Raw genomic sequence first — 20,534 nt, 5'->3', positions numbered from 1 at the left:
CTTGTCAAAATATCAGAACACACTGGAACAGTTTATCAGAAAAAAGTGCCTTATAGATACTACTGTTAAAAATAGCTCATAGGCAAGTGCTGTCATAGGCGATGTATTATGTCATTATCATTTCCAGCCTCTGTAACTGTTTTGTGCTTTGTTAATTATGATCTTTATTTTAATGGTTTAAGACTATGGAATATAAAGCAAAAAATTGAAAGGTAATAAAATCAAATCTCTGTAATGTAGTTACGGGTTTAGTGATCAGCCTCTTTGAAAAAGATTCAACCAGATGCTGATTATGAGACATATCTGAACAGACAGATGTGTTAGAAAGATTTGGACCTTCTTTGCTTTTGCAATTTTTGATGTTTGTTTCTAAAATTATATAGTCCATTTCCAGAAGGTCCCATAGCTTTATATGAGGTATGGAAACCGTGAGAATGAATGACTTTGTTCCTTTTCAGACTTCAGGAGGCACTGCAACTGCACAAGTGGTACATACCCAGCAGCGAACTGCGGCAGCACCTGCTGCTTCCACAGAACTGGTGACCATAGCATCTACCCAGGGAGTTCGTGCAGTAACGTCAGTGACAGCATCAGCCGTAGTAACTACAAACTTAACACCCGTGCAGACCCAGACAAGGTCTTTGGTGACTCAAGTTACACCAGGTAATAATTGTCTGTTTAGGGATTTTTCCCAAGGGTACATAAAGGGCCCCAGAATTTCTGTAGGTTGCTTGACCACAGTAGCCCCACAATATTGAAAGTCTGGATTTGTTGGCTGCACAGTTAAACAGTGCTATGATTTTTAACTTGCTTTATTGTTGGTGCTCAGATTACGGTTTTCTCCAGTATTTCTGGATAGAGTGTTGCAGTAGAGAGCTGCTTGACCCCTAGGCATTAAAATTAAAAAAAAGATTATTAATAATCTAGCAGTAAAATGTTAGACTTGACTGTCTCAACTAAAAAACATTGTGAAGAAAGGAGCATATCTTTTTTTATTTACTCTGCTTTTACATCATGTTTATGCTAATATGTTGTTATTTGTGGTTAGTCCAGAAACTGTGCTGGAGCAGAAAAATATGCATTTAACATCTTGGCTTTTCAGGTGAAATCGATTAATTTAAAGTGCATGTTGAAGATCTTTTCTTCAGAGCATTTTGTTTTTTCTTTGTTCACAGCTACACCAACAGTCCAGCTGTCCGGCAAAACAATCACCCCTGCTCACTTCCAGCTTCTGAGGCAACAGCAGCAGCAGGCTGCTCAGGTGCAGGTCCCGCAGATTCAGGCGCAGGCACAAGCACAGTCTCCAGCTCAAATAAAAACTGTGGGGAAATTGTCACAGGTGAGGAAATGCTTCCGAAGTAACGTGACATGTTACTCTCATTGTTACTGTAAGCATCATTAGCAGCGTGTGCTGCATCCTCTTTTCTTGGGCTAGAGTGTAATGCACCTCTTCCTTAAATTTGATCCTACTAAAATTTTGTGAAGGCAGAGTCTGATAGCCGTTTCAAACAGTACCACTATCGCAGTAGGTCAGGATGTAAAGCATGCACTTACTCACTGGCAACCCGTTGCGTAAAGGAGTTGCATTCTTAGCTCTTTGATCTTAACTGAAGTCTAGCATAGAATGTTTCTCCTTTAAAAGCTCCAGATTCATCTCCATTTTTCCCCTGTAGTCACGTAAAAGATTAGAAGTGATGGAAGGGTTTGGTTTTTGCAGGAACAGCTGATCAAGTTACAGAAGCAGAAACTGCAGCTTCCCCAGCAGCAGGCAGCGCAGCAGACACAGCAAGGGGCACAGCAGCAAACAGCACAAGTACAAGTGCAACAGCAACAGCAAACGCAACAACTGACTGCTGTTACAGCACCGCGTCCTGGCGCAGTTCTCACAGGCACTACTGTAACAAACCTGCAAGTTGCTCGTCTTGTAAGTTGTCTTTGACTTGGCAAAAATAGCCTTCAACACCTTTTTCTCTTTACTGGTTTAAATGAACTGGATACTGGTCATTCACACACACAAGGGCCTTTCTTCGCATTACTTAGGCAGTACAAAAGATACAGCTGTAACATAAGTAGCGTTAAATTTCACTTACCCACTGATACCATCTCTGAAGTGTATTGCTGTAAAGGAGCAATTATTTTTAGAAACATTTACAACTATCACTTTATAACGACCTGTTATATGCAGCAAATATTTTTTGTGCCAGTACAATAATCTTCATTCCTTACTGCTTAGACTCGTGTTCCTGCTTCCCAGCTTCAAGCACAAGGACAGATCCAGGCCCAAACTCCGCAAGCAGCGCAGGTTGCTTTGGCAAAGCCTCCGGTGGTGTCTGTTCCAGCTGCTGTTGTGTCATCTGCAGGAGTCACTACGCTCCCCGTTACTGTTGCAGGCATTAGTGTTGCCATTGGGCAGCCGCAGAAAGCAGCAGGTATGTCAACAGACTTGCTAAAACATAAAATTTTAAATCCCACTTTTTGAAAGGTGGGATGTTTCAAGTAATGTCTTCTGTGGGATGCTCATGCTTTTTAAAAAATAAAGTGATAGAGGTTGCATTCCCATTTGTTTCAAAAATGAGGCAAGAGAATTACACTTATTCCATTTAATCTGGAGGTTAGCATGATTCTTTAGCCAGATGTGGTTGGTTTTTGGTTTTGTTTTGGTTGTGTTTTTTTTTTTTTTTAATCTGTGCATGAGAGTAGGTGAGCAGATATAGTTTTAAGAATAAAGACATAGTAATTTCATAATTTTTTTTAAAATGGAAGTATTTCATAACAGTCTCCTGTAGGATGGACAGAGTTTTTCCTGTAGGAAGATTATTCTTAGAACACAAAGCTTACTCATGCCCTTAGATAACAGAATGTTTTTTTTTCTCCACTGTCAAAATAGTATGTCTTATTCAGTGGGTTATTAGTGCTCAAAGCTATGCAGATGTGTAAGTCTATAAAAAGCGCAATCTATGTTTGCAAGCTGTGATTACTGGGACAAAGCAAGAAAATGAAGACTCTTCCAGTTGTAATTGTTTTTGTAATTTTCAGGAGGCCAGACGGTAGTGGCACAGCCACTGCATGTCCAGCAGCTTCTAAAACTCAAGCATCATCAAGCAGCACAGCAACAGAAAGCTATCCAGCCTCAGGTTGCCCAGGGTCAAGCTACTGTGCAGCAAAAGGTACTTGTTTGCTCTCCCATCGAGTTATGCAGTGCTTCTGTGGTTGTAAAGCTTCGGCTCTGAATTACGAGGACACTCCCAGAGAGTCAGTCAGGATTTCTAGGGGTGAATCTTAAGTATATCTAGAGAGAACGGTTTCTCATGTGCCTTGTCGGGTACTTAATAATTTTTTCAATAAGTCAGCTGTTCGGTGTGATTTCTCATGCCCCAAACTGGGTTTTCTTTTTTAAATAACAAAGATGAAGATTCTCTTTAGTCACTTCTAATGTAGCCAAATGTGGAAAATTCCCAGAGATGTTCACTGTTTACAGTATAATTTGTGCAAAATACACTTTTTCCTCAAATGTCATGGGCTTTGCTGTCAATCAGCCACCAATGTGGTTTTTTGGAAGTGCATTGTCGTATGAAGTATGCGTATGTGTGCACATGTGTAAGAGAGAACCTTTTCAGTAAATACTTTAAGTGATTCAGAATATTTGTATAAATGCATGAAAGCTTTCACCAGTGCTCATTTTGCTATTACTGATCCTGGGAGGATTTTGTTTCAATAGTTTAATTAATCTTGTTAGCTACATACCTATTCTTTAAAATACATATATATTTTGAAGTCATTGATGCCTTTTTTTCTCTTCTGCAGATAAATGCTCAACAGGTTACGGTCCAAACCCAACAGCAGACTTCACAGCAACAAAAAGTAACTTATACTACACAACCTGCCATTAAAACACAGTTCTTAACAACTCCAATTTCCCAAACCCAGAAACCAGGTGGAACCCAGCAAGTGCAGGCCCAGATTCAGGTACAGGTAACACAGGTTTGCACCTTTAAACTCTGCTGTGACTGGAGAATTGTAAAGGTGACAGGTGATGTAGTATTTTACCACCTACTCATATTAATTCTAGTCACACATTTGTTTAAATTGACTATAATAAAATTCATTAGTGCAGAATATGTGGCCTTATAGCAGGTCAGAGGAACTATCTGAGCTATAAGTTTGCTTTTCCTCTTTGAAATAAATAAATAAATAGAGTCACTCCTTTTCATTAAGCAAGGGATTCCGTACTGTGTATACTAAGGAAAATTCAGCGAGAGTTCTTCCTGTTTTCTGGTGCTGCCTCCCAGCCTAATCTCTGGCAGCCAAGAGTAGGTGACAGTTCAGTTATCTTCTTTTCTGCATAACTGGATCAGTCTAACCAAGGAAAAAGAAGGGGGTTAGGAATTCCAAAAATTAATCTAAGATAATGTAGCCCATTAGAACTTCTGTGCTTCCTTCAATTTTGTATATAGTTAGGAGGAAATGAGTATGTTGCAGTTAAAATTGAAAATATGACTTTTCCTCTTCCTGTGCTAGCTGAGTTCTTCAATACACTGATCTAAAAACTTTTGTAAAAAGTTCAGTATCACCGAGAATGCCAAGCTGCAACTTACCGTGAACAGGACTTTGGAAAGGTTTTCACTTGGTAGCAGTTTTGATAGCTATGGTGTTTTGCTGCTATTAGCAATTTTTTATTTTGACCAAATTTTTCTTTTATTTCATGTCACTACAGGTTGCAAAACTTCCACAAGTGGTCCAGCAACAGGCTACTGTTGCCAACATTCAGCAGATGGTTTCAGTTTCCCAACAGGTAGGTTTTGCGCTTGTCAAATAGGGCACTAGAAACATGATCCTACTGAAAGCTCATCTATTCGGAATATGTGCATTTTTCACCTTACGTGTGGCATAGGCAGTATTTTTGAAGGATATAGCAAGTGCCCTTCTATAAAAACGAATCGTGAATACTGAGTCAGCTGCTGTATATTCTCTAGTCTAAAACTTTGCTCATCACTGTAGATAAGCTGAAAAACAGATTTTAAAAAATATTTTCTAGAGCTGAAAGAATTTTTAAAAATTGGTTTTTTGCGATGTATAGTAAAGATAGCAACTAATTGAACTAATGAGCGCTATCTGAGTTAGTTCTACAAAACCTGGGACAAATCGAGGGTTACAAGTTGTTTTGTTCCAGTTCACAAAGCTGTGCCAAGTGCTTTGTAGAAGTCAGAATGGTGTGGTATCTGTTCTAAAGGTGGTATGCTAACAGACGGGCCTAGGGGAAGAGAAGGTGATTCGGTTTCCCCTCCCCTAACTGCCAGGCAGTTTATTTAACACTGTTTAGAACAATGTCATTCAGACCATTAGCAACAGGCATAACTTAGGCAGTTGATTGGCAGGAATGATTTAACTTTGGACAGTGGATGAAGTTATTGCCTTCGGTGCACAAAAATCTGAGCCAATCGGCTCTTAATCTGTCGCAGTTTATAGTGCAGGTTTTTAGGGCAGAATAAAATCTGTGACTGTTTATCTTAAAATGATGATAAAGTGGTGTAAGCTGACTGATAACCACCTCAGATGTGACTGCTTCAAGGGCAAGGTAGACAGCAGGGAGTAGAAACCTCATCAGTCAACACGAGTTGTCCTCTGTAGTCAGTAAGAGCTCCTAGATAATTTTTCAGGGGACATTAAAAGCTAGATTTTCGAAAGTCATTGATGTTGGCATAACTCTCAGCCTGTTGAAGTCTGTGGTAAAAAGACAAATAAACAGCTCCCCTCGCACACACGCCAGTGACATCAGTGGCAGTAGGATTAGGCCATGCTAAGTACTTTTAAAACTGCGGCCTTGATGTGTATGTGGCATTCTTTTTGCCTGCATTTTTAGTGCTTCCCAGTGGATTCCTCTTGGGTCGGTCAAGAGTTAACTTTCCCCTGGAGAAAAGTGCATTTGGCTTCTGCAGCTGACAAAGGCAGCCGAAGCTGCTCAGTTTTCATTACCTTGTCCTCAGAACAAGGAGACTTCCTCCCTTGCTCAGGGTAGAGCTATGAAAATGAGATTTCTGGATGGAGTTCAAACTATCATGCCCTGAACTGGCAGCTGTAGTCTGAAAGGGTAATGTCAGAGACTGGTAGGAAGCCTCAGTGGCTGTATTTATTGTCACAGTATGGGTGCAAAGTTGGCGTTTTAACCTCTTTGATCCTCCGTCTATCCCTCTGTTATTTTCTCTGTTACTTCACTTCTGCGGTACAGGAATTTTCCTGTTTATCCAGTGGGGGTTTTTACCTTCCGTCTATCTTCTGTAAAGGATCTGGGGGAATGTCCTTTGATTTGCACTGCAGAGAGCTGCGTTACAGGCATCTTGGCTCTTAGTTCTGATTTATAAGGCCCTAGAAAATGTGACAGCACAGTGTTTCTCAGTGAAACCACAGAGCCTGTGTTCCCAGAATCCCTCCCAGCCTTCCTACTTTGCCCAAGATGGTGTCGGTCAAGAGAGCAAATGCTCATATAAGTAAGCTGCCTTCTGTAATGTAACGAATGCTCAGGTTAATGCCAAACTGTTGTTTTGTAATTGCCTCATCATCCTAATGTCTAGGTACAAGCTCAACCCCAAACCGTGACGCTTTCTCAGACGACAGCAGGTCAACAGCAGGTTCAGGTGATTCCTGCAACGACTGCTACTGCTCAGGTTGTCCAGCAGAAACTGATACAACAGCAAGTCGTGACAACGGCGTCTCCCCAGATTCAGGCTCCAGGTGTACAGAATCCAGCCCAGGCACCAGCAACATCTGAAGCCCAGAATCAGCAAGCAAAAGTACAAATGAGGACGCCTACTGTCAGATTAAAGGCACCTACTAAACCAAGTTGAACTAACGATTAAAATGCAATAACAGGGAAACACAGCATTTCTTGTTTGCTAAGCCAAGTGAGAAGCTACTCCAAACATCGAAAGGAAGACAAACCACTTCTATTTTTTTTTTTTTTAGCAGCAAGGCTTTTTGCTGGTGAACATTTAAACATGGAAACTTTCATATAACTTCAGCGTATTAGCAACTGTTTAGCACTCAAAATCTGTACAAGATGCATTCTGCCAGTGGTCTCTGTGCTCATCCAAACCAGATAAAGCAAACATTACTTACGTTTAAATTCTGCCCAGCTTCACAAAAGTAAAATGGTGATATGCCATAAATGTCAGTAAAATTCATCTGTGTTAGCATACCATAAACTGCCCGTGGGAGTATGCAGTTCTTTGCTGTAGTTTGGATGTGCGCTCAATATCCACGGTGAAGCCATTCAAAGCACCAAGCGTGGCTAATATAGCAAAGTATTTTCCATCTGTATAAAAGCTGCGTGTTGTTCTCGCTTGAGGTAAATACCTCTGGAAGATCTAACTTATATTTGAAGTGCTCCCTGCAAAGTTTAGCCAATAAATGTGAAATCCTGTAAGTATATGTAATTAAAAAGGAAAAAAAGTTTCATTCTCCATTTTTGTAAGTCTTTTAAAATGTTTGTTAGTAGTTTTGTGTACAGTTTACTGAATCACCCAACCTGTGCGCTCATTCTCATATTTCACTTTAAGATAATGGATATTTTAGGCATGAACTGAGTAAATACTGTGTTGATAGTAGATGTGTATTCAAGTGTAGCCTTTTTTTTTTTTTTTTTTTAAATGAATTGTTTGGTGGATACAGCTAAACAAATGATCCGTAGCTGTTTCTTATGGGACTTCTGTCAAGGAAACTCTCCAACTGATAAAATTGAATCTCTCAGTTTCATTCTGCTCTGGCAACATGTTTAAATGTTCAGTACTTTCTACTCAGCTTTCAGCTCGGGGGGTGGGGGGCTGGGGGAAGGGGAGAATAGTGAAATTAAATTTAAGACTTAATTCTTCAACTGTGTAAAGAATAAGATCTAACTTTTGTACTATTCTTTTACTAAAGCTAATGATGAATGTATCTTCAGGTGGGTATTTTGGATGTGAATAGAGCGTGGCCTCTTCCTCCAAATCAGTTTGCCTTATTGTTATGGGGGGGGAAAAAAAAAAAACCCAAGCAAAAAGCTGCATAGAACTGTGGGGGTTTTCTTTACTTTTCTTGCATAAAATGAAAGACAGCCTCTGTTTGCAAACAGCACTGAGCGAGGAATCAAAAAGCTCTTGGTGGCTTGAATGGATTTATTTTGCTTTGGCCATAAAACTGCGCGACGTGTAAAATTCAGACAAAATTATAACATTCCTTTTCTGCGACGGTTTTAAAATTATTTTTTCCATTCTGTGATCTTTTTACTCTTTTAGGAGGGGAGCCCATTTAAAGGCAAGGAAAGCGTTATCTTTTGTTCTTACCTCTGTATGTACACACCTATTGGTACCTAGCAGTCCAAATGGCTTAAACAAGAAAGAATACCCAGGCAGCTCCTCTGTTTTAAGTAGGATAGGCACAGCCCGTTCCGGTAAGATCACGAATGTAAACACTGGGTCAGGCAGCGTTCCTGATTTTTGGGTTTTTTTTTTTTTTGGTAGTTTTATACCTCTTTTCCCCTGCATCCTCTTTTTCTTGGACCCTCAGGTCTGCCAATACGGGGGCATTGTTTGGTTTTTTTAAGCTGTTTGTGCATGCAGCAGTATTCCCCTGACCCTGCTGAACCACTGGTTTGTGCCGTGACCTAAACTTCATCACTAGCCGCGAAGCTGGTAGCGGTGGCAGCGGAATAGTTCAAAATGCAGAGCAAATGCAGTGGTAACGGATAACTGACACTGTGTACAGGATAGCGTTGCTCATCCAGAAATGTTGCTTAGTTAGCCCCAGTTTTACTTTTAAATGTTTAGCTCTTATTATGTGCATGAAAGTCCTGGGGGGGGAACACTCCAGCAGTGGAAAGCTGTTGACTGCATCATTGTGCTGGTCTGATGTGGTGTCTGAAGAGGCGGTTGTTTCTTGTTTAGGTCAGTCAATGAAGATAAAAATCACCTCTTTTTTTTTTTTTTTTTTTTCCTTCTTTTTTTCCTTTGGACGTGTCTTTCTCCCAGGCGTGTGTTAGGAAGTCAACCTGTAAATAACTTATGAACATAAGCATTTGTACTCGATCCAGTAGGATTGTAAGGAATAGTGATGTATCCTACCTGAAGGTGTAATAAAGTGTACATTTTTATAACGCCGCCTTGCCCTGGCTTCTGTAACGCGGGGCCGGCCGGGCTCGCCGCCCCGCGGAAGGGGGGACCCGGGCAGTTTTTCCTCAAAGATGCGGTTTTCGGGGCTGGGGCGGGACCGGGCTGCGGGCCCCGGGCTGCGGGCCCCCGGCTGCGGGCCCCCGGCCCCGCCTGCGGGCGGAGCGGCCGCCGGCTCCTCCTCCTGCCCCGGCTCCCCCTTCCGCCGGCAGCATGGCGCGGTCCGCCGCGCTGGCCGCCTGCCTGGAGGCCGTGCTGGGGAGCCGCAGCAACGCCAACCGCGTCTTCGAGATCCTGGAGCTGCTGGCGGTGCGGGCCGGGCCGGGGGGCGGGAGCGGGGCCGAGGGCGGGCGGCCCGCGGGGGGCGGAGGGCGCGGGGCCGCGGCGGGCCGCGCCGCCTCCCGCTCCTCAGCGCCGCGCTCTCCCCTAGGGCCGGGAGGAGGAGGAGGAGGAGGTCCTCTGCGCCGGCAGGGCCTGCAGCCGGCTCTTCGGGGCGCTGCTGGAGCGGAGGGAGCTCTTCGTGGGGCAGCTGCCCGCCGAGGAGGCCTCCCTGGCCGGTGAGTGGGGAGCTGGGGGGGGCTCCTGCGGCGGCGCCCCGGGGGAGGCAGGGCCCCGAGCCTGGGTCGGGGCTCCCTGGGGCTCGGCCCGGCCGCTCTGAGCTGTCGAGCCTTGTCCGTGTTTCACCCTTCAGATAACTACAGCGCCGAGGACAAATACAAGATATGGATGAGGCACCGCTACAACGACTGCGTGGGTTGCTTGGCCGAGCTGATGGGACACGACGCCTTCCAGGTCAAGGTAGGTCCTGGGCCTGCTGCCGAGACGCGGGTTCACGTGGGGTCCCTCGCGACACAGAAGCAATTATCGCTGTAATATTTCAGTGTGGGAGGGCAGGCGGTGCTGCGAGACTGCTGGTGCTCTGGCTCACCTCGGCTCACCAGCCTGCCAGGAGCAGGCGCGCAGCTTTCTCCGTGAAGAACATCTTAGTTCATTCTTCCTCCCTTAGAAGTTGCCTCCTTTGGGTCTGACCCCTGGTGTCCTTGTTGAGGTGGGGTTTTTCCTGGTTTTTTGTTTTTTTGTTTTTTTTGTTTTTTTTTAAAGGAATTATCACTCTGCACCCTCATGAAGTTTGTTGAGTTGGAGGCGCAATATCCATTGATCAAAGCGGAGTGGAAGGGGAGTTTAACTTTTCCTCGTGAACTTCTTAAGGTAAACTGCAGAACTGAAAAGTTCCTCCTGTCACTTACCCGATGGCACACACGACCTCATGTGCTCACCTTCTCCAGGACTAAAATTTCAGGCTGGGAGGTTTTCAGTGTGAAGGGAGGGTGGTGGTCCAGAGGGAGCACTGAGACCTGGAGCTTCTGTCCCTGCTGAGGTGACACCTGCAGGCGTGGGAGCAGCTGCCTGGTGCAGGTTCGAGCTGGATTCCTGAGTATTTATGAGGTACCAGTTCTGGGGTGGTTTTTTGGAGTCCCTGGCCTCAGTTGTAAGGACTGGGAGATGAGAGGGAAGGTACTGCCCCTGGTTCAGCCACCGTGTCATTTCTCAGTGACATTGTCCTTGACAGAAGGGGTCCATCCTGGAAGTCAGGAGGGCTTGTCAGAATGGCTTGTGAACGTTGCTTCGGGGCAAGCAGCACACAGCCGTGCTAGCTGCCTTTCAGAACGACAGGAGGGTGCCCTCAGCCATCACAGCTCACTGTCTGCTCCAGTACTGTATGAGAATGACTCCTTGCTTTCCTTTACAAACCCTTTGCTAGGTAGTTGTTGATGGCTTGCTTCCCTTAAATGAGGACGCTTCACTCCTGATCTCTCGCTTTCAAGAATATATGGAATATGATGACATTCGGTACTTTGTCATAAAGGCGGTCACTGAGAGTATTGGACAAGTCATGCAGAAGACAAAAGAGGTAACGAATTGTTACTGTTGAGGTGGGTCTGGATAAACTGCTCTGAAACGTGTCCTGTGTGTGAAGCAGGGAGGGACGAGGGACTAGTGGTATGTGGAAAGACTTGGGGAGCAAGAGAAATGAGTGTGCTCACTTGAAGGCTTTTTTTTTTCTTGATCACACTGTATGCCAGTTATGTTAAGACTGTCTTCAGTCTGAAATTGGAAGTAGTTCAAGACACACATACTGTTGTTGTTGCAAAACCTGGTCTGGGCTCTAGGTTCTGGTTTACCCAAATCTCTGCAGCTCAGGTGGCGCACACAGAACTTTTAATTCTCTCCTCTCTCTGGTGCAGAAGAGGAGTCTGTTTTCTTTAATTGGATCCACCACTTTTGTTAAACCAGAATTAGTTCAGAGATAGGTTTTTTGTTAAGCAAACAAGTAATACTCCAGGATGAGGCAGCAATAGAGAATATACCAGTATGTAGTTTAGGCATCAGTGGTTTTCCTTTCCTTTTTCTTTCCTAAATATATTCAGTGCTTGGGGAAATGGGGCAGTATTGAAGTCCAGCATCTTACCATCTGTTCTGGAACTTGCTTCATGTTTGATTATATGCTTTTTTTTCAGAGGCCGCTGCCATTTTACCAGCAGAATGTATTTTCCCTCATTTCGCCCATTAACATGCCAAACAAAGAGTGTGACATGGTCAAATTTATGGTGAAGCAAGGTTAGTAAGCTCTGCATGATGAACTGTGTATGAAAAGGAAAATCAGGTTTAAGATTTCTATTGTGTAAAGACTCTTTTATTGTTTCTAATGAAAAATGTCTGCTTCTGTGACTGCAGTAATTCTAAACAGTATTACAAAATCCACATTCCTCAGTCGACAGTGGGGTCTGTCATGGCCTTGTGTCAAGACAAGGACTTCAGCCCAAATTTTTAGGGTATCAAGGGACTAAGTAAAAAACGGCCAACTTAATTTTTTAAACATCCGTTTCAAGTTCAACATCTGATTTCCCTTTCTTCTTAGATAACTGGGAGGAATTGAAAGTGTCGAAGCTGCAGGTAACTGTTCATTTGGTGCTGCAGAGTTGAAATTTTATCTGCTTAAAATAGAGCTTTATCTGCACCAGTGTGTTTAACTCACTGCTTGCAATTCTGTTTTAAGGCACACAAGCAGGCGTTTGAAAAAATGTGGCTCAGTTTTTTGAAGTACAAGGTGAGTGCTACTTCTGCCGCTGATCTGCGTTGCTTTCCAGTTGCTAATCGTTAGAGGCTGTGGCCGTCCTTGCATGCAGCTCCTGGTAGGACCCCACTGTGCTTTCGGTGTCAGATGAGAACAGCCCAGTCACCATTTCTGCTGGATTGTTCTCCTGCCAAGAAACATGAGCTCATGTACGGTCTGCTGCTTCTCCTTACTCTCAGCCTTTTTTTCCCCCGCCTTAAACAAGTCTGCCTGTAAGGAATGATCTGCAGCATAACAACCCTGTCCACAAGTTGAAGGTTCCCAAGCCTTTTTGCTGGTGACTTTCCCCTCTGAGCTGCGATGACACTTTTAGTTGTGAGCACCTGCTTCTTTGAATGAACGTAATTGTCAGGTGTCGCTTGTAAACTCTCCCGTTTGGGAACTGTTGCCGCAAGCCGTTCTGTGTTGTCCTGGCACATTCCCTTTTGCTTGTGTGTGGCCTTTTTGAGCCATGGGTTGCTGTTGCTTTCTGAGTTCTCCTTGCAATGACTCTTTCACTGTATTGTTTTGTCCTTCACAGCTCCCCACTGGCCTTTACAAAAAAGTCCTTGTCATTCTGCATGACTCCATCCTGCCTTACATGAATGAGCCCACTCTCATGATAGACTTCTTGACAGTGGCCTATGGCATAGGTGAGTGAAAACAGGCTTTTTGTCCTTTGTGAGGCTCTGCAGCATGGTACGTATGGACTTGGAAGGGCTGCTAGATGGGACACCGCGGCCTGGGTGATGAAATAGATGTACTTTTGGCTGGGATGAAGCTAAGGGACTAGTGTGAACTCCACTGTCCCTGAAAGCGAGATGTTTTTACCTGTGTTTGTCAGTGTTGTTGCTCCTTGTATGTAAGGAAGATCGTATTTAAGGCTTTGGGAAGAGTTGAGTACTTGAGTGATTGCTTTTAAATGTAGAGCTCAGCCAGCGATGCTGATACCTGGCCTGCAACCGGACGCAGGATGTGCAGATTCGTACAGAAATGTCCTTTCTGAGGAGACCTTTGCCTCCCCAGTGGGGCTTTCTTGGGGGATTAGAGCAGCATGTTTGTGTCTCAGTCCTTCAGAGCCTGTTCTTCTGAACTACAGCTTAATCTTTGTAAGTAACTTATGAGCCTCTGGATGGTTTTAGATGAAATTGTGTTACCTTACAGCCATTGTGCTGGCTCTGATTTCAGGTACTCTTAGTTTTGTGTTCCTTGTGGGAAGGTTTTGTAGTAGAAACAAGTTGAAGCTGATATTTATTTTCTTATCGTGTTGATACCTGCCTGCATTCTTACAGGTGGAGCAATCAGTCTTCTAGCCTTAAATGGATTATTTATTCTGATTCATCAGCATAATCTGTAAGTGAAAGAGCATCTTGTTTAACAGAACATGGGTTTTTGCATTTATATCTTTATAGAAAGGAACTGAAATGGATTCTATACATCTTCAGGCTTTAAAATTCCCCCATGAGAAAGCCAAACTCTCCACAAGAGGCTCAGCTGTTTGGATGCTGAGCTCTTTTGGTAGTCTGACCTTTTTTTCAGCTGAGCCTAAATATCTTCTCCAGACTGTGGTTGCTCAGCACTTGAAAATCAATTTCCATTGATCTGATTACATAGTGAAGCAGTAGTCTTTGGTATGCCTCTCACTGGATCCCGTACCATTTGCAGTCAATGGGCATAGCTTCACATCCTGAAAATGGCTGGGCACCGCAAGAGCCATAAATTCACCTTACAGCTTGTTTTCAAGTGGTGGCTGTGGAGAGAAGCCTAAGAAAGCTAAACAGAGCCCAGCAGTGGCCTGGCGTGGTCTGTAATGAAAGCACAGAAACGTTTAGGCACAGTGTAGTCCCATTGTACATCACTAATGGATGTTGTCTTTTTCCTTTTTTTAACAGGGAATACCCTGACTTTTACAAAAAGCTGTACAGCCTTTTAGACCCTTCTATATATCACGTGAAGTACCGAGCCCGCTTTTTCCACTTGGTTGATCTGTTTTTGTCTTCGTCGTAAGTAGCATCTTTATTATGTATGTTCACATATTCTCCTCCTGCTTTTCTGTTGGCCCGAAATTGTTCTTGAACAGTCCCCCACATGTCTGGATATAATGAATTCAGTGTGCCTACTGGATTAGATTCATTTTACTGAGAAAACTGAATCCAAGAGTGTTATTGTAGTGTTGTATAATTTTTCTTGTGCTATTTTTGAAGATTTGCCACACAGCCATCTAGCTTCAGAAAGTAAAAATGCAGTTAGTTATCTGAGTTTAATCTTCAAGTGATTATGGATGCATTTTGATCTGTATTCTACTTTGGCTGAAAGTGATGATTTTTCTGTCTGTCTTTATGAATATGGAAAAGTAACATTTGTGGGCTTTTTATAGATCATAAAGCTGTTGATAAGTTGATGACCTTTTGCAGACATATAACATTGAAATATAAAGTGTTTTGACAGTCTGTCTTGATGCTATTAATTCATGGTACGCAGGGAAGAAACTAGATAAGCAGCTGGTCATATAGTTGCCGTCATATGTTATAAAATAAACGAAGAGTAACGCTTACAGTTCAGCACTAGGCACTTAATACCAAACCCCTTGTATTCATAGTGTGCTTTAGAGAGAGTAACAAGATCTGACAGATGGGGTCCTGTGGGGTGGCTTTGCTGAGCCTTGCAGGTGTAGCAAGCCCTAGGGCTGAAGGCAGAGTGGCTGAAAATTGTCATCTTTCATCCCGGCTCTTCTGACCTGAAGAAAGTGCCTAGATGAGCTGATTGCTGTTAGAAATTTGCATTTTTACCATAAAAAAAGAACTGTCGCGCACGTTTACATTACAGCAGCTTTATGTTCCCATTAACAGCTGCACTGGTTGCTTTAGTCCTGGAAGTATTATGTAAATTTAAGACCATGGCCCCTGTATTAATTAAACCCACAAAACAGCATTAGAAGAATATAATTAAGGTTGCCTGGCCAAGCACTCGGAAGTTTATAAAATGACTGAATAAAGACTGCCATGTGAATGACCGTGTGCAAGAGCTGTGCTTGGCTACGGCGAGTGCCTGGAGTGGTGCCATGCATCTGGATTGAATCAGGGTGATTTGAGGTTATTCATGCATTGAATGGAAATGCCCCCAAATTTGTTCCAGAGAGTGCACAAGCCCCTCTATTACCGGGATTCTTATAGCTTCTCTTTACTCCATAGCCCAAAAAATCTGAAGAGCCCCACTCGTCTTTAACCTGACATGCTGTTTGGATTGGTGAGACTGCTGGCTCACTCGCTAGGGCTTTGACGTGCTGGTTTCTTCTGTCTCCTTTCCAACAGTCACTTGCCGGCGTACCTGGTGGCAGCGTTCATAAAGCGCCTCTCCCGGCTGGCCCTCACTGCTCCTCCCGAGGCTCTGCTCATGGTCATTCCCTTCATCTGTAATCTCTTTCGGAGGCACCCGGCGTGCAAAGTGCTAGTACACAGACCTAATGGGCCAGAAGGTAAGAGGGGAGGTGGGCAGGGGAGTTTTGTGTTATGCCTGTAGGTATCATAAAGAGCAGGATTCCTGTGGAGGAGGAGGGGAGATCCCAGCCCCAGCTTTGACTTATAGAAGGATCCCTCCGTCCCTTGAGTTTGTGGAAAGCCAGCAGGCTGCTTCCGCAAGTTCTCTGACTGTGAAGACCCATCTGCATTGCTCCTCTCTGACCTTAGTTCTCGCAGTTGGCTCCCTTGCCTCTGTGATTCCCTGGGAGAAGGCTGCTTTGAGCCTGGCACGCTGACCCAGGCTGCTTACAAACGCTAAAGGGCCGGGAGGCACGGGGCTTGTCTTGGTCACCTCAAGAAATGAGAAGAAAATGGATGCAGAAACCACAGACCTCTTTGATTTCAGTCTGTAGTGGTTTTGTGTAGGTGGCCCCACTGGCGCCTCTGCAGCCTCCCGAGTTTTTACTTCATCTCCCTGTGATTTAACTGATCAGTGTTGAACATCAGTAGTGACTGCTCCAAGTTGTCTGAGATGCCCTTTGCATCAGGCTATTCCACTTCTTTGTGCCCTACTTCCTGTGCTCTTTGAAAGTAATACGATTCTGTAGTGCTGCGAACAGCGACTCTTGGGTCGTGCTGGGATGTGTCAGCCTGTTCCTGGACCCTCAGTGTCTTGGGAGGGAGCAACTCTGGCTGCAGCACTGCTCTGGGTTTCTGTGTTCCCTTTGGGGTCATGTACATCACGCAGAAGGTATTGGCTCTGTATCTCTGTTTCCTTAGATATGTCAGAAGATCCATATATTATGGAGGAGGAGGACCCGTCTGAAAGCAGGGCTTTGGAGAGCTCTCTCTGGGAGATTCAGGTATGGCAGCTAAAAAGGAACATCTGCATCTGGTGTGGGCTTCTTCCACCCTTGCTGCTTCCCTGACACATGTTGGCAGTGGGCAGTCCCACTTACAAGAACCTGCTGACGTACGTCTTGCAAATGAGATGAGTTTCTGGCTGATGATTTATTCTGCATCCTTTTCTGTCCTAGCATAAGAGGCAAAGGATTCCACACACTGGAGAAATTCATGCTAATTACTAGGTGACTTGTGAGCGCACATCTGACTGTGCGGCTGAAAAGTGTGCAGTTAACAGCTGAAAGACTAAATAGCTGCAAACGTCTGAGGCTTTTTAGTTGCTTCAGAGGGGAGAGAGGAACTTGCTGAGCACTGATGGAAATTAATTGGGTACAGCTAGGTCATCCTGTAGAAACAGGTTTAAAAATGCTAGAGAAGATTGTAATGTTCACCTTTCACCTGGATCGTTTGTAGGATGGTGTATGAAGGTGGAAATTGGTTAAATTACTCCTGATGGTTCTAAAACCTTAATGCCAGGGTTATCACTTTCCATTTACATGCTACAAGGGTTTTGTGTAAGGGGCTGAAGCAGCAAGAAGAATGCTGTGCAGGAGCAGGAGGGCCAGAGAGCAGGGGCTGGGATGCAGCCTCAGGGCTATGGGAGGTAGCAGAATTGCGTTATGCATTGTAGGTATGGCCTGTGGAGGAGACCGTCTGTCCTGATGTGAACCGGGTGAGAGGGGCCTTTGGCGTCTTTGAAAGATGGCTGAAATCAGGATTTTTGAAGCTCTGTAGTAGCACAGTGCAGCAAACTTGCCTCTGCCAGAATTTGATGTTCACTGAAGATCTGACCAACAAAGGGGCAGCTGCCTGGGTGGGAATCCAGATGGATGTCTGTTACCCTGTACTTATTAGACCATCTCCTATTTGTCTTGCTTTGCAGGCTCTACAAAACCATTATCACCCAGATGTGGCCAAGGCAGCTGCTATCCTGAACCAGTCGCTGTCTGAAATAGAGGATGACATATCAGGGCTCCTGGAGCTCTCAGCTTATGAGGTAGCGTTGCTCTGCCTTTGTGAATGATTGGAACCAGAGGAAAGGAGACTGCTTCCTGGACGGAATAGCTGTGTCCTGTTCATCAGCCTTGCTGCTGGGGAGGGAGCTAGGCTGACTTTTGGTTACCCAGAGCCAGGGAAAATGGGAAAATGTCTGTTAAATGATGGACCATGAGGCAGCAGTGGTGACAGGGATGGCTTTTATATAAAAAGTTTATTGCTGGATCTTTTAAGAGGTTAGAGTGAGCAGTGGTGTCAGCCAGGGTGAAGAGCTTGTACTGAGTTTTGCCAATGTATTCTATTTTTTTCTTTGTAGCTTTTTGATAAAGAAGTAAAGAAAAAGGCTGTTGATGTGCCCCTGGAGTTTGAGCAAGTACAAGGTTTGTTTGGGAAGAAAAATGATATTTTTGCAGAGCACTTCACTTTAGATTGACGTGATCTCTTGTAAACACACCTGCACAGCTGACTGATCTTAGGGACATGCACAAGGCTCACGTGTTGTGCTCGGCAATTCTGCCTTTGAACTATCTCCATGTGATGAGAGCTGGACTGCTTGAGAAGGGTGCAGCCTTCTTCAGTGACCTTTGCCGCTACCCATGGATGGACTTTCCTTTGTTGCTTCTTGTTTCTCATGCTTGCATGTTGCCCCTGGTACTTGGGAGGGATTTTCCATCAGTGCAGATTTTTCTGGACTTGTTCATTGCTGGGATTCCTTCCCTTTTCTCCAAAGCTGCTGGTGCTGGCTGTGGTCAGTGACTGCATCCACAAACCCTCTGGCTGCCATTTGATGGGACTGAGGGGAAGCGCGGTCTCTGACTACTACTCTTATTTTTCAGATGTATTACTTTCATACTAGAGCTGATAACCTGTTTGTAGCAAGTGACTTCAATACATAGCTGTAAACACCTGATGATATTCTAATTGTATTTTTATATACAATTGTATTTTTATACACTTTTGAGCTCACGTCTTCAGAGGGATGTTCGGCTTCTATGCACTAGTCTTAACACGCACGTTTGAGGCATTGAAAACTCAGGTTTGTCAAAACCAACTCACAGATGATGCTCAGTAATTCCATCTATGAAGTGTTGCTGATGTTCCTTGGCGTACATCCATCTCATGCTGTAAGGTTGCTTGATTCAAAATGCTCATGAGCATTGGAAATGAGCATAATCCTGGTGACTGCTGTAGCTTGGGAGGCCAGCTGATGTGCAGTGGGAGGGATGTCTAATCCCAGATTTTTGCTTCAGAATGATAAGCAGCTTAACGTAGCTTTGCTTGCAGCCTGCAAGCGTTGTAGGAGCTCTGGCCGCTGGGTATCCAGGTGCTAATCAAGTTTTAACTAGTCCAGTGATACTGGGTGGTTTTGTTAGTTTGGTTTTTTCGTATAGTTCCAAAAGTCATGCAGATTTTAGATCAACCCTTATTAAGGACAGATAAACTCACGAACTTTTTTGTCGTAATCATTTTCAACAACTTACTGTCTCACTAGACTTTAACTCTGCTTGCATATTTTGAAATAGTGTTTTGTGGAGGAGAAAAACACAGTCAAAGTGGAGGCCAAGAAATGTGATTTCTGGCAGACGAGTCTGTTTAAGTCAAGGAAAACTGCAGCTCTGTTGGAGACACAAAGTGTTATGTTTTCTTCATCCAGTTTTCTTCATGCTTTGCAAACAATGGACATGTCCTCAGAGTATAGAGCTCTACCTCTTTTTTTTTTTTTTTTCCCTTGATGCTTTTGAATTCAGGTGGGGTGTTTTTCATGAATCAATTTTTTTTTTCTTAAAAAAAATAAATAACACTAAAAAAATTGTCTCACACTCTGTTGTTCTCTGGTGAAAAAGCAATCCTGTCTCCTCCCTGGCCAGCCTGCCTTTCTTTTTTCTTTGACTTCTGGTGTCTGTGGTAGGAAGGCAGAGTGGCTGAGATGGTAACTTACAACTTGAGAGACCTCAGTTCAGGTTCACCCAAGCCTTGTCTTTCAGCTCTAAAACGTGTTTCCCTGTATCATATGTACGTTATCTGTATGTGTTGGGTAAACGTTTTGAAGTGCTCTGATGCTATAGTAAAGAGGACCACGTAGGTGCCTTTGAAAGAAGTATGTAAGTGTATCATCTTTCAGGTGACATGAATGAATATATATATTGAATACCTTTCTCTGCATCTTCTTGTTGTACTCGGGTTGGCCCAGTTATAGCCGTCTGAAATCACTGATGGGCAGTGTCATTCATATCTTTTGTAATATTGACACTCCAGGAGCGTTAGATTCTTTTTTTAATGCACATCTGTTAAACCAGTTGGGCATGGGGCGTGTCCAGGTCTCACGGTGTTGGAAACGAGGGCGTTTGGTTGGGGTCTTCTGTCTGGAGGGAGGGTAGGCAGAGCCGCTCCGTCAGCGGGGCGCCTGCCGGGCTGCCTGAGCTGCGCGCCTCCCTCTGCCGCCCGCCGTCCCCGGCACCGAACGGGGGTGGCCAGCGCGCGGGGCAGCCGGAGCCGGGGGGAGCGGAGGGAAGCGGCAGCTTCTGCCTCGGGTACGGCCGGCTGCTGCCTCGTGCGCAGAGCCTTGTGTCTCTGGGACCGAATGACCACCGACTGAACTATCATCAATACGCTTGGAAAAGGGACGCTACTGGAAGTGGGTTTTGCTTTTTCCCAGGAGGAAGGCTGCAAGGGCCCCAGCATCTTCAGTGTTTCACCAGCCGGGGATCCTAAGTGCTGTACTGCAATTAAAGGTGACTTGATAGGAACAAGATGCAATTTATTGTTTTAAGTGCATTCCCGGTGCCCTGTGTGCTGACCGTTGCAGCTCCCGCTGCCGCTGAGACGGGGGGTTAGGCTGACGCCGTGTGTTTTCAGCTCTTGGCGTATTTCAGTGCTGAGCTGGAAATGCTGTTAGCACTTTACTTAAAGTATGTGCAGCTGACC

The 20,534-nt window shown here is 44.5% G+C and overlaps 2 protein-coding genes across 16 annotated transcripts in view; both read left to right on the top strand.

The window, feature by feature from the left end:
- Nucleotides 1–9,096, top strand: part of EP400 (E1A binding protein p400) — a 51,157-nt gene extending 42,061 nt beyond the window's left edge. For 7 of the 14 annotated variants that reach the window (XM_082324757.1, XM_082324749.1, XM_082324755.1 and 4 more), the window contains 8 exons: nucleotides 459–663; nucleotides 1,176–1,339; nucleotides 1,718–1,924; nucleotides 2,234–2,429; nucleotides 3,037–3,167; nucleotides 3,805–3,972; nucleotides 4,715–4,792; nucleotides 6,570–7,662. In XM_082324757.1, the coding sequence (XP_082180883.1) occupies nucleotides 459–663; nucleotides 1,176–1,339; nucleotides 1,718–1,924; nucleotides 2,234–2,429; nucleotides 3,037–3,167; nucleotides 3,805–3,972; nucleotides 4,715–4,792; nucleotides 6,570–6,842 (1,422 nt within the window). In that variant the 3' untranslated portion in view covers nucleotides 6,843–7,662. Of the gene's footprint in view, nucleotides 1–458; nucleotides 664–1,175; nucleotides 1,340–1,717; nucleotides 1,925–2,233; nucleotides 2,430–3,036; nucleotides 3,168–3,804; nucleotides 3,973–4,714; nucleotides 4,793–6,569; nucleotides 7,663–8,267 lie in introns of those variants that run through there. The other 7 variants (XM_082324751.1, XM_082324752.1, XR_014229535.1 and 4 more) reach the window with 5 other exon arrangements.
- A 236-nt stretch (nucleotides 9,097–9,332) lies between these two features.
- Nucleotides 9,333–19,657, top strand: NOC4L (nucleolar complex associated 4 homolog). Of its 2 annotated transcripts, XM_082324760.1 has the most exons (15): nucleotides 9,333–9,446; nucleotides 9,568–9,694; nucleotides 9,829–9,935; nucleotides 10,239–10,346; nucleotides 10,900–11,049; nucleotides 11,657–11,756; nucleotides 12,058–12,092; nucleotides 12,196–12,246; nucleotides 12,794–12,905; nucleotides 13,545–13,605; nucleotides 14,145–14,255; nucleotides 15,564–15,727; nucleotides 16,491–16,573; nucleotides 17,497–17,610; nucleotides 17,926–19,657. In XM_082324760.1, exons 1-15 carry the CDS (start codon nucleotides 9,351–9,353, stop codon nucleotides 18,040–18,042), a joined length of 1,536 nt encoding a protein of 511 aa, XP_082180886.1. In that variant the 5' UTR covers nucleotides 9,333–9,350; the 3' UTR covers nucleotides 18,043–19,657. The 2 variants fall into 2 exon arrangements, with proteins under 2 accessions (XP_082180886.1, XP_082180887.1); XM_082324761.1 differs by lacking the exon at nucleotides 12,196–12,246.
- The last annotated feature ends 877 nt before the right edge of the window (nucleotides 19,658–20,534 follow it).

The sequence above is a fragment of the Platalea leucorodia genome, assembly GCF_965183815.1.
Source record: "Platalea leucorodia genome assembly, chromosome: 12".
NCBI classification, from domain to species: Eukaryota; Metazoa; Chordata; class Aves; order Pelecaniformes; family Threskiornithidae; genus Platalea; species Platalea leucorodia.
This window is presented reverse-complemented; position numbering and strand designations above follow the sequence as displayed.